The 13,798-nt window shown below is 43.8% G+C and overlaps 1 protein-coding gene across 1 annotated transcript in view; it reads left to right on the forward strand.

Annotated features, from left to right (window-relative positions):
- TNR (tenascin R) overlaps positions 1-13,798 on the forward strand; it is a gene marked incomplete at both ends in the record, with an annotated part of 83,466 nt that overhangs the window by 50,262 nt on the left and 19,406 nt on the right. Inside the window, 2 exons of the mRNA XM_082834436.1 lie at positions 529-659; positions 1,535-1,667. Coding sequence (XP_082690562.1) covers positions 529-659; positions 1,535-1,667 — 264 coding nt within the window. The remainder of the gene's footprint in view (positions 1-528; positions 660-1,534; positions 1,668-13,798) is intronic.

Raw genomic sequence — 13,798 nt, forward strand, 5'->3', positions numbered from 1 at the left:
AGTGAGTTGCAGCTCTCTTCCTGGGTCTGGCTGACAGCAGTACAACCAGGCCAACAGAGGCCAGTACTGAGAATGCATCTGGCCCGGAAAAATCTGATAGATATTAAAGAGCTTAATATTGGGGAGGGAGTTGCTGGGTACGGTCATGGCAAGGAGAACAGTAGACAAAGGTATAGATGTGGGAATGTTATATGTTCAAGAGTGAGCTCACAGACATGCAGGTTTAATAAGGTCATGATTTCAGACCTAGAGGGTCAGATCGGAAGATATCACATCTAGGCCCGGAGGGTCAGGTGAGGGAAGGGGGAATAGCTGCAGGAATGATCATGACACGACGATTACCTTCTGACCCAGGAGTGCCCTTTAGGCTCCTGTCCAAGTTAGAACTGGGGTTAGCATGTGAGCAGCCCAGAGACCACACAGGTAGACAGACTGATCTACATGCCTGGAATCAAAGAGAAAGGAGATAGACAGGCAGGCACTACTGGCATTTTCTCCTCCACTACTGGCATTTTCTCCCCTCTTCAGTCCTGGACGCTCCTGCCAATCTGACAGCAAGTGAAGTCACCAGACAAAGTGCCCTGATCTCCTGGCAGCCTCCCAGAGCAGAGACTGAGAATTACATCTTGACCTACAAATCCACCGATGGAAGCCGCAAGGTGAGATTTTTTCTGGAAAGGGGAAAGACCGTTGCTGTCCAGCAATCCGCAAGGGAACAAGCTAGGTTTGCCACTACAGATACCCAGCGTGCTGTTGAGGAAAGAGCCCTCATCTGCAAGCCAGCGATCTGGGTGCTAGTCTTGCCTCCACTACTACTCTCCACACAAGTTGAGGCAAAGCACTCAACCTCTCTGAGCCTCCGTTTCTTCTCTAGGTAATGGGGGCATCTACCCTGCAACTTCACTTAGTTGTGGTGATGCGACCGATATGATGACGCACCAGCTTCCAAGGCAATATAAGGACACAGTACTGGAACGGGCCAAGCAACCATGAGCTGGATACCAAACTAGACAGTTTCCTATGCCTCTAGATAAGCATGATAAAGGCTACATCTATATAGCCCGCAGTAGAGATGACAAATTTCGGTTTTAGGTGACCAGTTGAAACAGTTCACCTAGAGCACTGGTTGTCAAATTTTTGTTAACAGTGGAATCCTTTTTAAAAGTGAAATCATATTCAGAAGCCAAATACAGAGAATAGAGCTAGACTGTTGGATGTGGAAGAGGGAAGCCTAGGTTCCTGCATCTCAGGGCTCCAGGAGGCCCTGTGCAATCCGAAAACCACTGGGTTCAATAATGCCGGGCCTAAGTTTCTCCCAATGTGCATCCGTGAGATAGGAGCTGGCCTCAGTCTCACATAGGAGCTGTTTTCCCTGCTTATTGGAACGGTTTCCTTCTTACATAATGTGGGATGGAGAGGATAAAAATGGCCACTGCAATACCGACCTTGGGGTCTGAACTTCCCTTCTCCACTGCCCTCCATGGTGACCCCTCTGCTCACCCCTTTCCACCTCCCTCCTCCGCTTATCCCACAGGAGCTGATTGTGGATGCGGAGGACACGTGGATCCGACTAGAGGGCCTGTCTGAGAGCACAGACTACACGGTGCTCCTGCAGGCGGCCCAGGACACCGAGCGGAGCAGCATCACCTCCACCGCCTTCACCACAGGTGAGAGATTTCCTGCTGCCCTGATGCCTTCTCCTCCCCTGGGTGGCGTCTGGCTCCTCGGCTGCCTCTGCTGAGACTTGGCCAGGGAGGAGCCCATCAGAGAAACTCAACTGCCTCTTCCGGCAAAGGAAAATAATTATTCCCTCCACTCCTGCCTTCCAAGGCCCTGCCAGGAGCCTCTCCCTACCAAGGCAACCACAGGAGCCAGCAGTGCAAAGTCCTGGTCCACCTGCACCAACTAAATGCACCAAGTAAGAGAGCAGGCTCCTGTTTAGATTTTCTGCAAGGGTCTTTCCAGCACAGTTTGTCCTTCCCTCCTTCCTTCCTCTGCTGCCTGTAATCAGGTTCACCTAGGAAAAGTCACAGGAGTAAAGCCCCAATATTAAAACTGTGGCTCTTCTCCACACACAAAGCACTTTTGCATTTCTGTGGTCTCAACTCATCCTTATAACAACTGGTGAGAAGGGCCTTATTATCCCCATTTCATCTCAGATGATGAAACTCAGATGCATGGAGATCAAATAACTTACATGGTAGTAAGTGGCTGGGTCAGAACTTGAACCAAGGTCTTCTCCTTCTAAATCCAGCATTCTTCCTGCCTTCCCTCATTTAAGTATCAGCAGAAGATACTGGAAATGCCCTTAAGGGATAAGGTTGTCCTAATGTGTATAACAGGAAATAAACTAACACCTGACCTTTGAGAGCTATCTGACAGGCACTGCTGTTCTAACTGCATTACGTGTACTATTTAATTCTCATGATAGCCTGTGAGGTATGTTCTAGTATCCTTATTTACAGATGAGGAAATTGGGCCACAGAGAGGTGAGGTAACTCACCTAAGATCCCATAGCTCTCAAGTAGGAGACCTGGGATTGACCCCCAGTTGTTCTGCCTCTGGGGTCTGTGCTGTTAACAACCCTTTCTAACACTTCCCATGGTACCTCTCTACAGTCTGTAATGTGGAACTGCCCAGTCCAGACCTTGAATTCTCTCCCCCTCCCATGTTCGGAGGGGGTTGGCTCTACACAGTGTGGGGCAAGTGTAGGCAAGTTCCTTATCCCTAGACACACTTCTGCCTGCCGTCTTAGAGCACCAGGGTGATTGGATTGCTGTCCACACCCCAGAGCCCATCCTCCCATCACCAGAGAGAAGTGACAGAAATTCCCCCATCCCTACCCAGGTGCCTCCCCGACGAGACTTGTTCTGAATAACAAAGCAGGACACTGGATCACATACATGAAAACATCGCTAGTGATTCTTCAGGGTAGCGAGATTATGAATGAGTCCCCTTTTTCTTTCTGTTTTATACTTTTCAATATCTTGCAAAGTGTCGACAATGAGCACATTAATCAGAAAAATAATTTTTAATTAAAAAATAAAAATAAACCTTGCTCACACAACTAAGAAATGAATCCAAGACGGGTCCTTGACAAGTGGAATTTGGAGGACACTTGATCTCTTTTATGGGCTGAAGTCGGTTACGCTCACACTCCATGACCTTTCTAGGGGTATCTTATCTCAGAACCAAGGCATCACCCTCTTCTTGGTCAAGCTCTTCCCTGCACATTCACAGGTTAATTAAAGGGTCCTCTAGGCTTTCCTTTCCTAAGCCAACACTCTAAGACGCATGGATTGGAGCTTTTTCACTGAATTAAAATTTTCCTTCCCCTAAAACAAATACAGATGACAGAAACATAAACAGAGCCCCTGATCTGCATATTTATTAGGTCTAAACTAATCATTTCATTCCAAAAATGCATGGGTTTCAAGGCTTGCTCAGTGTAGTATGAGCTTTCAATTCCCATCCTGGTAACGCCACAGCTAGTAGTTGTGAGCAGGACAGCAATATGCCTGAGGTTTCTGCAGTATCTTGCAGCTGTGCCTTGCTCCAGGTCTGCCTGGGCTGTAAAATATGCCAGCTTCTGTGCCCACCGCTGGCCTCTCTTAGACGAAGCTGCCTCCAGCGGGTGTGCAATAGTTAGAATCCCAAATCCAGCTGGGGGCCCAGCAAGATCCAATAAACAGAGGGTTGACAATTCGTGGAAATTTGGGGAAGAGCCCAGGGGAGTGGCTTTGTTCGGAGGACAGCACAGGGGGACCATCAGGATGTATTTAGGTATTTCTTCGTTTGTTTGTATGAGACTTCAGCTGACACTGGGCGACTGCAGCATGACCAATACCCCTTGGAAAGGAGAACACTGAAGAGCCCACTTGCCTGTACCCTCAATGTAAGTTACTGCCTGAGTTGCTCCAAGCAGTTTGGGGAAGGACTTGCTACTACAACTACAGTGGTACATGGCAAAGATGGGTCCACGTTTAGAAGTTTTCACAGAGTTTTACTGCAAAGCTCAACTTTAAATCTCAATCACTGATGCATACCAAACCCTGCTGGCTTTGTCTTGGAGATTTATCAGAACCCCCTGAACTGACCAGTTACAGAATGAAAAGTTCATGGACAGAAGTAATGCATGTGACATCACCTTGCACAAAGCCTGGCACACAGCAGACATAATAAATGGTGGTTGAGTGGAATAGTTAAATCCCAGCTGCAGAGCACAGAAGAGGGGTTTCTGGTTAAAGAAAGCTCTAGGAGGAGAGGATTCTCAGTATCCTTCAAAGGGAAGACACAGGCAAAAAGCTACTGCCTGCAGAGTACGATGCCCAGCGTCCCTCTGATTGCAGGCTCTTTCTGCCACCCCACATGCAAATTTCCCTGAATAAATTACACAAAGCCTACAGAGTCATTTGCGTGTCAATATTAATGAGTCCTCATTGCCTGTGCCACGCCCTCCCCCTTTTCTACCCCTATCCTCCAATTGCCCCACCAAAAAAGCAAATTTTATTAAAGAAGAAGAGAGTACAAGGGTACCAACTTCCTAAGTATGGGGGTGGAGATGTCCTCAAGAAGAGGATTAGGGTTTACTTGATAGGTGGCATGAGCTAGACTCCTTTACAAGGAGTCTGGGTAAAGAGAGGCCTCTAGCACCTGGGCGCCCAGGTGCTTCTCATCCCAGAACTCCCCTGTCTGCCCGTATATCTCCTGAGATGCCCTGAGAGTGGGCTTCCTCTGGGAAGAGAGGTTGGGGCAGCAGTGCCTCAGGTCTGATTCTGCTCTTCTCTGAACACCCCCAACACTCAGCACATCCCAAACCATCCTCTTCCTGCCCCTCCATCAGGACCAGCGCTTATTCCCTTCGCACCTCTGAAGCCACACAGTGTACCCTGCAAGCTCCATCTGCAGGATCCTGTCACTTGCTTAGAAGAGAGAGAGAGAGAGGAAAAGAGAAAGAAACAAAAACAAAGAGCAGAGTATCTTCCCTTACTCGAAAGATTGGAGGCCTGCTGGCCTGCAATCACTCCTGCTGGGCAAGAGGGCTGAGGAACACCAGAGCATCCTCTGTTATGGCAAACCAGGGCTGATGGATTTAGAGGCTAATTTCATTCTAATAACTGGCATCCTTTCTGACTTCACTGACAGTACCTGAGCTTTCCACTCATCAGCATCCTATTCTTAGGACAGGCTGATCTCAGCTGATCTTTCTAAGCATTTTTTATGTTGTGTCTTTGGGAACAAAAGAGCTTAAAGCTGGACCCCAAAGTGGCCTCCATCCATTGACAAGCCCTCATCTTGTCCTGGGTGGGCCAAGTAAAGAGACTCATTTCAAGTAGATGCCTACTTAAGGGTCTAGAAAAAAGCTGAGATGTTACAAAAAATAAAATAAAAATAAAAGAGAGAGAGACAAAAGGGAAGAACTGGCTCCCACAAAACCTCAAAAAACTCCTTTGATCAAGATGTCTCCCCTTGTTGCATTCCTGCCATATAACATAAGCCCATTTCATTTTTTCCATCATGTTAATAGCTTCCTGTCCTCTTGTCTCTGGTGTTTGCACAAGACTCTGGGGGGAATTAAATACAAGTAGTATGGAAGAGAAAAAAAAATATGGACACATTATTTATAATTTACTGTCGCCTGAAATTTCATTCAAGGTCTACTTGTCTTTTAGAAACATGAATATAAATGAGGAAACAAATATTCCCCACAGAGCAACAGGGACTTTGTGAAATGATCTTCTGAGAAGCCAATTTCGTTGTCTATTTTAATACTATAAGAAGCAAACAAGGCGCTCGCTAAAGCTTGTCCTCCGAGACAGTGAACACAATAAAACTGGTTGTCTTGACCTTGAGGTCAAGCGAAGACAATCATTTTCGGAAGCCCCCAGAGATGGGTAATGAGAAGTTTTCTTTATTGCCTGTGCTTCCGTCCCTGCTCTTCCAAAGTCAGGCTGAGCTGCTCTCTGGGGCTTTTAAGGAAAACTCCGGGAGTGTACTCTAACACAAGCTTCAGTTTTTGAGGTTGTGAAAATTAAGGAAAATGGGCAAACCCTAGGTTCTGGAACAATAGGTGGTGGACCATGCAAGTCCACATAGTTATCAGTGGGCAAGGAAAGCCTGATGACCACTGTTCATTGCAATCTACTCCTATATATGCCACACTTCCCCGCACCAGAGTAGGGAACTGAAGGGGCTTCTCTCCGCTCCACTACTTAGAAACAGCTCTGAGTAGAGCTGAGTAAACAGCTCTGAGTAAACTTCACTGAGACAAGCAAACCCCTAAAAGGAGAGGCCCACCTTCTCCTTTGTCCATCAGGGTTCCTGTGCTAGATAAGTATTAGCTATTATTATTTGAACTTTTGAAGTCTTTATTAAAAAAATCTTTCCCTTGCCTGTAGGACACAAACATATTTTTCTATATATCCTTCTATTAACTTACTGGATTTATTTGTATATCTAGTCTATTTTGTACAGAGTATTAAGTAGGGATACAGTGAGCCAATTTCCCCAGCATCTTCTACTGAATAGTCCATCTATTCTCCACTGATTTGTGGTGCTGTATTGTATATTAAATTCCCATATATACATGGCTCTGTCTCTGGACTCTGAACTCCTATTCTGTTCCATGCTCTATTTATCTGTTCTTTTGCCAACACTACATTGTGCATTTTTTAACCTCCCCCAACGTTTAATGTTTTTGACATCATATTCTACATCTTTTTGTTCTGTGTATCCCTTAACTACTTATTGTGAATATAGGTTATTTTACTACTTTTGTCTTTTAAACTTCCTACTAGCTTTATAAGTGGTTGATCTACCACCTTTACTGTATGTTTGCCTTTACCAGTGAGATTTTTCCTTTCGTAATTTTCATGTTTCTAATCATGGTCTTTTCCTTTCCACTTAAAGAAGTCTCTTAACATGTCCTGTAATGCCAGTTTAGTTGTGCTGAACTCTTTTAGCTTTTGTTTGTCCATAAAATTCTTGATCTCTCCTTCAAATCAGTAAGATAGGCCTGCTGGGTAGACTATGGTTGTAGGTTCTTTCCTTTTATCACTTTGAATATATCATGCTACACCCTCTGGCCTGAAAAGCTTCTACTGAAAAGTCAGCTGAAAGTCTCACGGGAGTCCCCTTGTATGAAACTAGTTGCTTTTCGCTTGCTGCTTTTAAAATTCTTTCTCTTTAATTTTTGCCATTTGAATTATAAAGTGTCCTGATGTGGACCTTTGGGCTCATCTTGTTTGGGACCCTGTCCTTCCTGAACTTGGATGTCTCTTTCCTTTCCCAGGTTAGGAAAGTTTTCAGCTACTATTTCTTCAAATAAATTCTTTGCCCTCTTTTCTCTCTCTTCTCCTCCTGGGACCCCAATAACGTGAATGTTAGTACACTTAGTGTCATTCCAGAGGTCTCTTAAACTATCCTCATTTTCTTAAGTTACTTTTCTTTTTTCTGTTCAGCTTGGGCAATTTCCACTACTCTGTCTTCCAGTTCTCTGATCTGTTCCTCTGTATCGTCTAATCCACTGTTGATTTCTTTTAGTTTTTGTGTTTTGTTTAATTCAGTTATTGTATTCTTTGGTTCTCTTTGGGTCTTCTTTATATTTTCCAACTCTTTGTCAAACTCCTCACTATATTCATTCATTCTTCTCTTGAGTTCAACCATCTTTATGATTGTTACCTTGAAGTCTACTGAGTAGACTGCTTATCTCCACTTTGTTTAGTTCTTTTGAGGTTTTGTCTTGTTCTTTCATTGGAACGTATTCCTAGGTCTTCTCATTTTGCCTCATTCTCTATTTTTATTTCTACATATTAAGTAGGTCAGTTATGTTTCCCCATCTCGGATTGGTAGCCTTATGTAGGAGACGTCCTATGGGGCCCAGCAGCACACTGCTCTCTGGTCACCAGAGCTATATACTCTAGAAGTTCCCCCTACGTGGGCTGTGTGGGCCCTTCTGTTGTGGCAGGGCTGACTATTGTGGGTGTGCTCATAGGTGGGACTGGCCTCTGGCCTGGCTGGCTGCCTGGCCCTGACCCATGTGGCGGTTGCTGGCCCATGGTGGACAGAGCCAGGTTCTGGCGAGTCTAGCTGTATAGTCCAGGGGATCCAAGGCTGGTGCCAGACCACTGGTGGGCAGGTAAGCCCCTGGTGCTAATAGGCTAGAAGGAGGAGCCCAAAGTGGCACTTGCCAGCACCAGTGTCCTTGTTGTAGGACAAACTCCCCAAAATGCCTGCCACCAACATCTATGTCCCCAGGGGGCATCCCAGTTGCCTCCTGCCTCTTTGGGAGGCTCTCCAAGAAAAGCAAGTGGGTCTGATCCAGGCTTCGTTCAAATTCCTGCCTCTGCACTGGCACTCACTTGCCACTATCTCCCCCCCATCGCAGACCCTGGCCTCAACTAGGGTGGTCAGGAAAGGCCTCTCTTTGAGCTGAGACATTTCAGCCAGGAGTTGCAAGATGAGAGTGAATCACACAAGAAAAGCATTCCAAGCCTAGAGAAGAGTAATTACTACAACTCGAGGGAGGAATAACTTTGCCATGTTCAACAGATTAAAAGAAAGCCAGGAAACTGGTTCAAGATGGTGGAGTAGAAGGACGTGCTCTCAGTCCCTCTTGCGAGAGCAGTGAAATCACAACTAACTGCTGAACAATCATCTACAGGAAGACACTGGAACTCACCACAAAAGATACCCCACATCCAAAGACAAAGGAGAAGCCACAATGAGATGGTAGGAAGGGTGCAATCACAATAAAATCAAATCCCATAACTGCTGGGTGGGTGACTCACAAACTGGAGGACAATTTTACCACAGAAGTCCACCCACTGGATTGAAGGTTCTGAGCCCCACGTCAGGCTTCCCAATCTTGGGTTCTGGCAATGGGAGGAGGAATTCCCAGAGAACCAGACTTTGAAGGCTAGCGGGATTTGCTTGCATGACTTAGACTGGACCAGGGGAAACAAAGACTCCACTCCTGGAGGGCACACTCAAAGTACTGTGCACATCAGGACCAAGGGGGAAGGAGCAGTGACCCCATAGGAGACTGAACCATATCTACCAGCTAGTGTTGGAGGGTCTCCTGCAGAAGCAGGGGGTGGCTGTGGCTCACCACAGGGACAAGGACACTGGCAGCAGAAGCTCTGGGAAGAACTCCTTGGCATGAGCCCTCCTGGAGTCCACCATTAGTCCCACCAAAGAGCCTGTAGCTTCCAGTGCTGGGTCGCCTCAGGCCAAACAACCAACAGGGAGGGAACTCAGCCCCACGCATCAGCAGACAGGCAGATTAAAGTTTTACTGAGCTCTGTCTACCAGAGCAACACCCAGCTCTACCCACCACCAGTCCCTCGCATCAGGAAGCTTGCACAAGCCTCTTAAATAGCCTCATCCACCAGAGGGCAGACAGCAGAAGCAAGAAGAACTACAATTCTGCAGTCTGTGGAATGAAAACCACATTCACAGAAATATAGACAAAATGAAAAGGCAGAGGACAACGTACTAGATGAAGGAGCAAGATAAAACCCCAGAAAAAAAGAACTATATGAAGTGGAGGTAGGCAGCCTTCCAGAAAATGAATTCAGAATAATGATAGTGAAGATGATCCAGGACATCGGAAAAAGAATGGAGGCAAAGATCGAGAAGATGCAAGAAATGTTTAACAAAGACCTAGAAGAATTAAAGAAGAAACACCTAGAAGAATTAAACAACAAACAAACAGAGATGAACAATACAATAAATTAAATGAAAAATACACTAGAAGGAATCAATAGCAGAATAACTGAGGCAGAAGAACAGATAAATGACCTAGAAGACAGACTGATGGAATTCACTGCAGCAGAACAAAATAAAGAAAACAGAATGAAAAGAAGTGAAGACAGCATAAGAGACCTCTGGGACAACATTAAACGCACCAACATTCGCATTACAGGTGTCCCAGAAGGAGAAGAGAGAGGGAAAGGACCCAAGAAAATATTTGAAGAGATTATAGTTGAAAACTTCCCTAACATGGGAAAGGAAATAGCCACCCAAGTCCAGGAAGCAGAGAGTCCCAGGCGGGATAAACCCAAGGAGAAACATGCCGAGACACATAGCAATCAAATTGAACAAAATTAAAGACAAAGAAAAATTATTAAAAGCAACAAGGGAAAAATGACAAATAACATACAAAAGAACTCCCATAATGTTGACAGCTGATTTCTCAGCAGAAACTCTCCAAGACAGAAGGGAGTGGCACAATATATTTAAAGTGATGAAAGGGAAGAAGCTACAATCAAAATTACTCTACCTGGCAAGGATCTCATTCAGATTTGATGGAGAAATCAAAAGCTTTACAGACAAGCAAAAGCTAAGACAATTCAGCACCACCAAACCAGCTCTATGACAAATGCTAAAGGAACTTCTCTAAGTGGGAAACACAAGAGAAGAAAAGGACCTACAAAAACAAACCCAAAACAATTAAGAAAATGGTAATAGGAACATACATATTGATAATTACCTTAAATGTGAATGCATTAAATGCTCCAACCAAATGACACAATAGACCAGATAGATTTAATTGATATTTATAGGACATTCCATCCAAAAACAGCAGATTACACTTTCGTCTCAAGTGCACATGGAACATTCTCCAGGATAGATCACATATTGGATCACAAATCAAGCCTTGGTAAAATTAAGAAATTTGAAATCATATCAAGGATCTTTTCCAACCACAATGCTATGAGATTAGAAGTAAATTACAGGGAAAAATACGTAAAAAACACAAACATATGGAGGCTAAACAATACGTTACTAAATAACCAAGAGACCACTGAAGAAATCAAAGAGGAAATCAAAACATACCTAGAGACTAAGCCTGTGCACCACAACTACTGAGCCTGCGCTCTACAGCCTGTAAGCCACAACTACTGAGCCCGTGCGCCTAGAGCCCATGCTCCGCCAGAAGAGAAGCCACGGCAATGAGAAGCTTGCGCACAGCAACAAAGACCCAACGCAGCCAAATGACAATGAAAACACAATGATCCAAAACCTATGGGATGCAGCAAAAGCAGTTCAAAGGGGAAGGTTATAGCAATACAATCCTACCTCAAGAAACACCTCAAATAAACCATCTAACCTTACACCTAAGAAACTAGGGAAAGAAGAACAAACAAAACCCAAAGTTAGTAGAAGGAAAGAAATCATAAAGATCAGAGCAGAAATAAATGAAATAGAAACAAAGAAAACAATAGTAAAGATCAATAAAACTAAAAGCTGGTTCTTTGAGAAGATAAACAAAATTGATAAACCTTTAGCCAGACTCATCAAGAAAAAGGAGAGGACTCAAATCAATAAAATTAGAAATGAAAAAGGAGAAGGTACAACGGACACCACAGAAATACAAAACATCATAAGAGACTACTACAAGCAACTCTATGCCAATAAAATGGACACCTGGAAGAAATGGACAAATTCTTAGAAAGGTATAACCTTCCAAGACTGAACCAGGAAGAAATAGAAAATATGAGCAGACCAATCACAAGTAATGAAATTGAAACTGTGATTAAAAATCTTCTAACATGGGCTTCCCTGGTGACCCAGTGGTTAAGAATCTGCCTGCCAATGCAGGGGACACGGGTTCAAACCCTGGTCTGGGAAGATCCCACATGCCGCGGAGCAACTAAGCCCATGCACCACAACTACTGAGCCTGCACTCTAGAGCCTGTGAGCCACAACTACTGAGCCTGTGCACCTAGAGCCCACGCTCCGCCACAAGAGAAGCCATGGCAATGAGAAGCCTGCACACAGCAACAAAGACCTAACGCAGCCAAAAACAAATAAAAATGAATAAATTAAAAAAAATCTTCCAACAAAGAAAAGTCCAGGACCAGATGGCTTCACAGGTGAATTCTATCAAACATTTAGAGAAGAGCTAACACCCATCCTTCTCAAACTCTTCCAAAAAAGGGCAGAGGAAGGAACACTCCTAAACTCATTCTACGAGGCCACCATCACCCTGATACCAAAACCAGACAGAGATACTACAAAAAAAGAAAATTACAAACCAATATGACTGATGAATATAGATTCAAAAATCCTCAACAAAATACTAGCAAACCAAATCCAACAACACATTAAAAGGATCAAATACCATGATCAAGTGGGATTTATCCCAGGGATGCAAGCCTTCTTCAATATACACAAATCAATCAATGTGATACACCATATTAAAAAACTGAAGAAAAAAAGCCACGTGATCATCTCCATAGATGCAGAAAAAAATTTGACAAAATTCAACACTCATTTACGATAAAAACTCTCCAGAAAGTGGGCATAGAGGGAAGCTACCTCAACATAATAAAGGCCATATATGACAAACCCACAGCAAACATCATTCTCAAAGGTGAAAAACTGAAAGCATTTCCTCTAAGATCAGGAACAAGACAAGGATATCCACTCTAGCCACTATTATTCAACATAGTTCTGGAAGTCCTAGCCATGGCAATCAGAGAAGAAAAAGAAATAAAAGGAATACAAATTGGAAAAGAAGAAATCAAACTATCACTGTTTGCAGATACATAGATAACCCTAAAGATGCCACCAGAAAACTACTAGAGCTAATCAATGAATTTGGTAAAGTTGCAGGATACAAAATTAATGCACAGAAATCTCTTGCGTTCCTATACACTAACAATGAAAGATCAGAAAGAGAAACTAAGGAAACAATCCCACTCACCATTGTAACAAAAAGAATAAAACACCTAGGAATGAACCTACCTAAGGAGGTAAGAGACCTGTACTCAGAAGACTATGACACTGATGAAAGAAATCAAAGATGACACTAACAGATGGAGAGATATACCTTGTTCTTGGATTGGAAGAATCAATATTGTGAAAATGACTATACTACCCAAAGCAATCTACAGATTCAATGCAATCCCTATCAAATTACCAATGGCAATTTTTACAGAACTAGAACAAAAAATCTTAAAATTTGTATGGAGACACAAAAGACCCCGAATAGCCAAAGCAATCTTCAGGGAAAAAAACAGAGCTGGAGGAATCAGACTCCCTGGCTTCAAACTATACTACAAAGCTACAGTAATCAAGACAATATGGTACTGGCACAAAAACAGAAATATGGATCAATTATACAGGATAGAAAGCCCAGAGATAAACCCACACACCTATGGTCAACTAATCTATGACAAAGGAGGCAAGAATATACAATGGAGAAAAGACAGTCTCTTCAATAAGTGGTGCTGGGAAAACTGGACAGCTACATGTAAAAGGATGAAATTAGAACACTCCCTAACACCATACACAAAAATAAACTCAAAATGGATTAGGGCTTCCCTGGTGGTGCAGTGGTTGAGAGTCTGCCTGCTGATGCAGGGGACATGGGTTCGTGCCCCGGTCCAGGAAGATCCCACATGCCGCGGAGTGGCTGGGCCCATGAGCCATGGCCGCTGAGCCTGCACGTCCGGAGCCTGTGCTCTGCAACGGGAGAGGCCACAACAGTGAGAGGCCCGTGTACCGCAAAAAAAAAAAAAAAAAAAGGATTAAAGACCTAAATGTAAGCCCAGACATTATAAAACTCTTAGAGGAAAACATAGGAAGAACACTCTTTGACATAAATCACAGCAATATCTTTTTTGACCCACCTCCTAGAGTAATGGAAATAAAAACAAAAATAAACAAATGGAACTTAATGAAACAAAAGCTTTTGCACAGCAAAGGAAACTATAAAGAAGATGAAAAGACAACTCTCAGAATGGGAGAAAATATTTGCAAACAAATCAAGAGACAAAGGATTAATCTC

The sequence above is a fragment of the Leucopleurus acutus genome (assembly GCF_964270905.1).
Source record: "Leucopleurus acutus genome assembly, chromosome: 2".
Classification (NCBI taxonomy): domain Eukaryota; kingdom Metazoa; phylum Chordata; class Mammalia; order Artiodactyla; family Delphinidae; genus Leucopleurus; species Leucopleurus acutus.